This window comes from Rhagoletis pomonella, unplaced genomic scaffold, assembly GCF_013731165.1.
Source record: "Rhagoletis pomonella isolate Grant_MI unplaced genomic scaffold, Rhpom_1.0 Rhpom_scaffold_08654, whole genome shotgun sequence".
NCBI classification, from domain to species: domain Eukaryota; kingdom Metazoa; phylum Arthropoda; class Insecta; order Diptera; family Tephritidae; genus Rhagoletis; species Rhagoletis pomonella.
In genome coordinates, this window is record NW_023467179.1 from 1 (window position 1) to 6,830 (window position 6,830).

Consider the following 6,830-nt stretch of genomic DNA (forward strand, 5'->3'; position numbering starts at 1 on the left):
TAAGTTAGTTACTAAAGTAAATAATACATATGTATATGGTGGTAAGAATTTCCTAAAAAACAACGATGATACAGGAACAGTCGTGCGAAAACCCAGGTCAATGTCTGCTGGAAGTATACTGCTTTGCTTTTTCCTTGGCTAAATAGACACTTTCAAATTATAATTCACATGAATTATATATCCACTGAAAAACCTCGGTTGGCATCAAACGTTATATTTTTAAATAACTATGCGCGCACCGAAACAACTCGCGGTGATAGAAAAACTGAGACAAACAATTCTGTGCATGTCATAGCACACACTTTTCTTTCTCTACCTAGCGCAGCGATCGACATACCATAGCTCTGGGACCACATGCGTGTTTCACCCATATACGAACAGCGGTAGCGGAACAATGATTTCCACGCACAATGCAATGGTCGGCATACTAGCACATTCAAACGATTCAATAAGTGGGACTATGTTCGTTGCTCAGCTCTTCGTATGTGAAACACATATGTGCTCAGAGAGCGCTCAGCATTCTTTAGGGGTGGCTCACAAGCATGATTATGTTCCATTCTCAAACCAAATCGTGGTTGCCTCAACCAAGATTTGGTAACTATGACTAAACCATGTGTTGAAAGAAAGCTCATCTGCATTAGCAGAGCTTAATAACATCCTTTTATGAACCATACGTTCAAGTTCAATGGAATTTGTAGAAATATGCTTCAAAGAAATATTTATTAGTATTAACCAAACCCTTCAACTAAATTAACGATTTGTTACAACCTGGATGAATATTAGAAGCTTTAATATATTTAGTTATAATTACCAACCCATGGTAATAGTTCCCAATCCTTGGTAACAGTTCCCAAATATTGTCAAAATTCGGAAACTAAATATCTTTAGTTGTCGAATCTAATCCTTTTTCTCAGTGTAAAATCGCCTAACACACAAAGATGGTCATCTCCTAGCTTATTTAATACTAAAGACATTATGTTGTCAGCATGCGCTTTATAAAGATTATAATTACTATTAGGCGGGATATTAGAAACAATCAAAAACAGAGAGTCATGACTAGATGAGGCACTGATACGAATACAAAGCTGATCCAAAAGGGAATCATCATTTTCAAGCGAGACAGAGAACGAATGAAATTTACGCTGAATCGCAATAAGAACTCCGCCGCCTCTCAGACAACCAGTCTTAGTTGCATCTCTGTACTTCCTAAAGACATTATAAATGTTTGAATCAAAAAATTCCTCATCAAAGAAATCCGCATTTAGCCATCTCAACAATAACAAATACATCGAAATCCCTTTGCGAGCTAATAGAGCGTACCGCTGCTGATTTAGTTCGAAGGCCAGAAATATTCTGAAAATAAACCTTCAAAGAGCTATAATTATATTTCTGCCTATTAACATTTAAATATGCATTACAACTAAACTTATTAATATCCAATACTACGGAATCAGGCGCATCTGAGGACAAATGAACTAATTCGGATGAGTTTGTTTTGTCCCTCTGTGAAAAAAACGGAACGGCCGAACAGAAACATTAGCTGGCCATAACTCTGGTCTCATTAGATTTTCGCAACCGAACTCGCTGACGCCAAGCTTAAAATTGACATAGGATAAGGAATCCTGTCTCGACTCTTTTTTGACTAACTTGTAGCAGGTTAAGTGCCGCTTATCAATGCCAGCGTGTCTCACCACATAATCAACAATAGGAGACGTGCCACAGGAGACGGTTGGCACGAAAGATGAAAGGTGCAACCACTTAAAGCGGGCAGCCACGCCAATATCACTACAATCATTTGATCCCACCACGCGATTTCGCTTTTGGATGTGCTTTGTCCTTTTACTCTCAGCAGTAAGCCAAACAGGGCTGCGGGTAAGAGAAGGAGGATTAGGCCCTTCTGCGCCCGTAGCGTTAGCAGCATTAGATTCAGCACTAACACCACCAGTCGGTGTATGTTGTGAAACAGGTGGCAAACCAGCAGAAGAAATATTGTTCACAATTACAGGAGCAAATAAAGATGAATTAGCAGCAACAGAAGCATTAGCAGTGCACGGTCTTGATGGCTTCGTGGTGGTAGTAGTACCCGCAAGTGCGACAGTATTTGTGTCCATTAGGCCGTCCACATGACGTACAGTTTTAGAGCCACTAGAACTAGCAATCCCGCCATAATCAACTTTGCGAGCGGGAGCGATGACGTTAACACTCTGAGCCGATGTGCGCTCAGACAAGACGCTTTCAGAGCGAAACCAACTGTAATTATTGTTGTTGTATGAAGCACTAGCACCAAAATCAGCAGCCAGCAAACCCACATTAACAGCATCTAAAATGGCTTGCATTCGAATTGTAGGTGGAATGCAAAGATAAAATAAGATTTTTTAATGCATCAAATTGATTAGAAAGATCTTTGAATTTAGCTTCAAAAGCGTTAGATATTAACTCAATACTACGCTTTTGGGTCATCATAACCTCGTCGAGAACTTTGCAAAGTTTCTCCGGCATGGCAACACAGTCTTCACAGAGGTAAATTAAATGCCGGTTAGTTTTAACCAAGTTCATATCGTATTCAGATATGCCTTTACAACACGCACGATGGAATGTTTTCCGGCAAAAACCATTACACGGCACCGAATTCGCGTCAGATCTCGAAAACGCTTTACTACATTTGCCACAGCAGTTGGCCATTACTAAAGAATAAATAAAATATCGGAGCAAAAAGAAAACACGTCTGCACACAACGAGAGCACATATGCATTGAATACTGCAATATTTTTACATTTAGAAAAATTAAAACACGTTTTTCGTTGTAAAGTGAACTGATTTGGCAGTTTCAACTCGTTCTTCTTTTCTCTCTATTCTTTGTTTACTTGTGGTACACAAATGTCAACGGGCAACACGGCGCAATCTTATATTCCAATTGTAAGTTTTTTGGTGTGGGAGATTTTATATCCACTTCAAACAAATACAAGTGTGCAGAAAACACACATTCCAACTAATTTAAGCTCTTTGAACGTTTATATATTTCATATTTTATTAATTTCATTATTTAAGAATGAGGAGCACGTTTATAAATTTGTTTACTTTTCTTTAGAGAACCCAACCTGTATGGGTTAGGTTAGAAATTAAACATTAATTTCACTTAATTTTATTTATTTTGTTGATTTAATTTTTTTATTCATTTTCTTTTTTAATTCTTTTAATACATGAAATTATCAATCATACCGGATAACATATGATACTTGTATATCTATACTTGTGACTCAAGGGCGTTAAAATATATAAAAATAGTTTGAGCGTTTCTATTTGTATATATTCCTAAATTTAGTTGTTCCTTTCGGAATATAATCTGTAGTTCTGCTTCATCGCCGCTAGGTTTACGTTAAAGTCAAAAATACATTTAACATACCATCTTTTATTTGCACAATGGGGTTCTAAATTTATTTGTTTGGCATTTCCTCTTACTCTCGTCTTCTCTTTGTGCAATCTTGTATTAGCTCTGAACTTACAGGTTTTACACGAACTTGCAGCTATCAACGGTCCCAGTTAAAATGACTTCAGTATTTTTTTTAAATTTTCGCCTTGCTGTTGTATTAATAGACTACTAAACCTATGCCTAAAACCATCTACGAATATCAAAATCAGCCGTATGCATGGCCGGAGTCTTCATAATCGGAAGTAATAATCACTTGTACCGCATTTCCTCTTATTCTGCATATGCCTAAATGTATGCAACCATTTGAAATAGCACAGGGCGCTTCTAATGAAATTAAAAATTTGCTGCTGCAATCCATATGCTAGCCCTTCGAAATTTTCTGCTGGGCTATGCGTTAAAGCTTCGCAAATTTTACCCCTACCGAAACCAAAGATGTATATACATCAAAAAGCATCGGCTACATCGAACAAAAGGTTGTATGTTATATATATTCATGACTTTAACGTTAACCCATCGAGAGATGAAGCAGAACCACAGATTACATTCCGAAAAGAAAAAACTAAATTTAGGAATATATACAAATAGAAATGCTCAAACTACAATCTCAAAAACAGTAATTTATGCGGTGTTTTCAAGATATTTTAACGCCTTTGAGTCTCAAGTACAGATATACAGGTACAGTGAAACCCGCTTAAGTACCACCCCGCTTAAGTACGTAACCCGCTTAAGTAACCAAAATTTTTGGGCACCGTGATTTTTGAATGTAATCTGAAGAAAATCCCTCTCTTGAGTACCTCCCCGCCTAAGTACCTAAATTTTTCGTACCCAATTTACCATTTTACCTATAATATCCCCCTTTTAAGTGCTCTCTTAAAATTCCTTAAAATATTTACATATTTTAACATTCAAGGGCAGTTCTACACACCTCCGACAAAAAACTTATAAAAAATCAACGGTAATTTTTAGCCACTTGAAACTCGTACATAATTACACTAAAAATGAATGGGCTATAAACCTGTATACTCAAAAAATACTTCTGAGAAAAAAATTTGAAGTTTTGATCAATTTTTTTTCTTTGAGTGTTCCACAAAATCTTAACTTAGGTATTGCATTTGTTAGGGAATGAACTGTATTTTAATTGAAAAGTCTTACAAATTAATAAATAAACATAAGAGGCAAACAATATCATTTTAAATTTGGTCCAAAATGATATGTCCAACTCTGTTTGTATGTATGTATAAATATGTATAATCAATGACTTTTAAAGAATTTAAATTTAAAAATGACATATCATTGCTTTACAGTGCGCTCGGGATAACGTCAACTAATTAAAACCGCGAGTGTTGACATTTACCAAATTGTTGACGTTTTTGAATGTGCAAATTTAAAGCCAAAATTTAGTTAATACTGTAGTTTAAAGCGTTTTTATTGCTCGTAAAATAAAATCAGACATAAAGCAAATCCAGAGAAAAACAAAAAAAGGTTTCCAACCTAAATACATAAAACCAAAAAAAAAATTATTTTACATGAGATCATGGCATACATACATATGTATCTATTCTTAAAAGAAATCTGTTATTTTTTTCTGCTGTTTTTTCCGCTCCAATAATTGAAATACAGCCTTCACCCTTAGACGTCTTAACAGATTTAGATCATCTTGCGAAACATTCTCGCATCCGGCCCAATCCAAAGCCCGGTTAAAAATTTCTATGGCTTCGCTTGGCTTTACTGTTTGCAGATTTTCATGCACATCGTAAGCGTCATCATCGGACACTTCTAACTCCTCATTTGGTCCCGACCCAGTAACGTCATCAAACAAAATATCTTGATTCCACTCCTCAATGGATGGCACTGTATAGTCAACCTATAAAAAATATTAAAACTATGTCTGATAGTGTCCCTAAAATGGCTTAAGAAAAACGACAAACCTGAGGATTTAATTCATTAAGCACATCAACTGCGCGCGTCATTAGTAGCTGAAGCTCCGAATCCATATTTGCTTTCAGAATGCTCAATGGAACATTTTCCTCTGGATCTTCCTCAGATTCCGTGAAACTCAAAAGATTTTTCCAGAATTTAGCCATAGTGTCTGTACTGACTTTATTCCATGCGATCTCTAGAAACGTAACAGCATCCTTTAATGTTACTGTTTTCATTGAACTGACTAAATCTGAATTTTTTGCCGCCATCATGGCTAAAAGACTTGTTTTATAGTAAAGCTTCGTTATCTTAATTGCATTTTGGTCCATTGGCTGGATTAGTGGGGTCACATTTGGCGGAAAAAACATTGCAATTATGTTTCCATCCTCTGTTTTAAGCTCCAATTCACTTGGATGAGATGGAGCATTATCTATTAGAAGAAGTGCTTTAACTGGCAGATTCTTTTTTGAAAGAAACTCTGTTACCTAAAAATAGAGAATTTTAATTGTTAAAAATTATGTCTATTCTGCCACATAAGAAAAATTTTAACCTGCGGCACAAATGATTTATGAAACCAATCGAGAAAAATAGTTGATGTCATCCATGAGGACTTGGAACTTGTGTACTCAGTAGGGCAGTTGAAATTTTAAAAACGCGCGGATTTCTAGCTTTTCCAATTACTAGCAGTTTGAGTTTGTGATTCCGGATGCATTAGCACAACATAAAAAAGTGATTCGTTATTTTTCCGTCTTCATTTCCGGAGCACTCTTTTCGGCACTTGATACATAAGATTTGTCTGGCAAAATTTTCCTGAAAAAGCCAGATTCATCAGCATTGTACAATTGATCGTGACATAGACCCATTTCTTCGATTTTTTGCTTTTAGAATTGCTTTAAATGGATCAACAAGCTGAGGCTGTGAAGAAAGCTTTTCTCCAGATATTTTAAGAAGTCGAATGCCAAATCTTTTCTTAAATTGACTGCCCTTCTCTTCTAGAAAAGATTGCATTTAATATTCCCTCTAGAATCCTCCGCCATTGGGATTTCTTTAAAATAGGTTTCTCTAGAAGCAGTTATGGTGCCAACGCTCCGATCTCTAGAACGTGTGCTGAACTTAACCTAGTCTTCAATGCTTTGGACATTGATTTCTCACAATCAAGCCCTGCCTTGGTTACTCATCTGCGAACATTTTTCTCTGCGCTATACCACTAGCGATGTATTTAATCTTAGCTCTTGTGAACTTAATGTATTTAAAATTTATTTTAATTTTTAAGTTTTAGTAGCACTTAATTAGTGTTAGCTGAGTAGTCTGTAAGAATATTCTGTATTCCAAGACTGAAATAAAATAAATAAAAATAAAAATCCTTGTTAACCCATCACTTGCGTTAAAAGCTGAATCTTTTTCTTTTAGTTTTAGATGAATCTCTTTAGCTTTTTCCTTCAGCGCTAATGCATTTATAGGATAATTTCTTTCCCGCTGC

At 35.9% G+C, this 6,830-nt stretch overlaps 1 protein-coding gene across 1 annotated transcript; it reads right to left on the reverse strand.

Annotated features, from left to right (window-relative positions):
* Positions 1 to 4,974: 4,974 nt before the first annotated feature.
* Positions 4,975 to 5,900, reverse strand: LOC118756074 (tigger transposable element-derived protein 2-like). Its single transcript, XM_036490867.1, has 2 exons — positions 5,359 to 5,900; positions 4,975 to 5,294 (listed from the first exon to the last, which is right to left on the reverse strand). The coding sequence occupies exons 1-2, from the start codon at positions 5,716 to 5,718 to the stop codon at positions 4,992 to 4,994; spliced, it is 663 nt and encodes a 220-aa protein (XP_036346760.1). The 5' UTR covers positions 5,719 to 5,900; the 3' UTR covers positions 4,975 to 4,991.
* Between the last annotated feature and the right edge of the window lie 930 nt (positions 5,901 to 6,830).

What these genes read in the sequence shown, in the direction of transcription:
- LOC118756074 (XM_036490867.1), bottom strand. Translation starts at nt 5,718, where the DNA reads ATGTTTTTTCCGCCAAATGTGACCCCACTAATCCAGCCAATGGACCAA. An exon ending in TTAATGAATTAAATCCTCAG is followed by an intron (nt 5,295 to 5,358) that starts GTTTGTCGTTTT and finishes TATTTTTTATAG; the next exon opens with GTTGACTATACAGTGCCATC.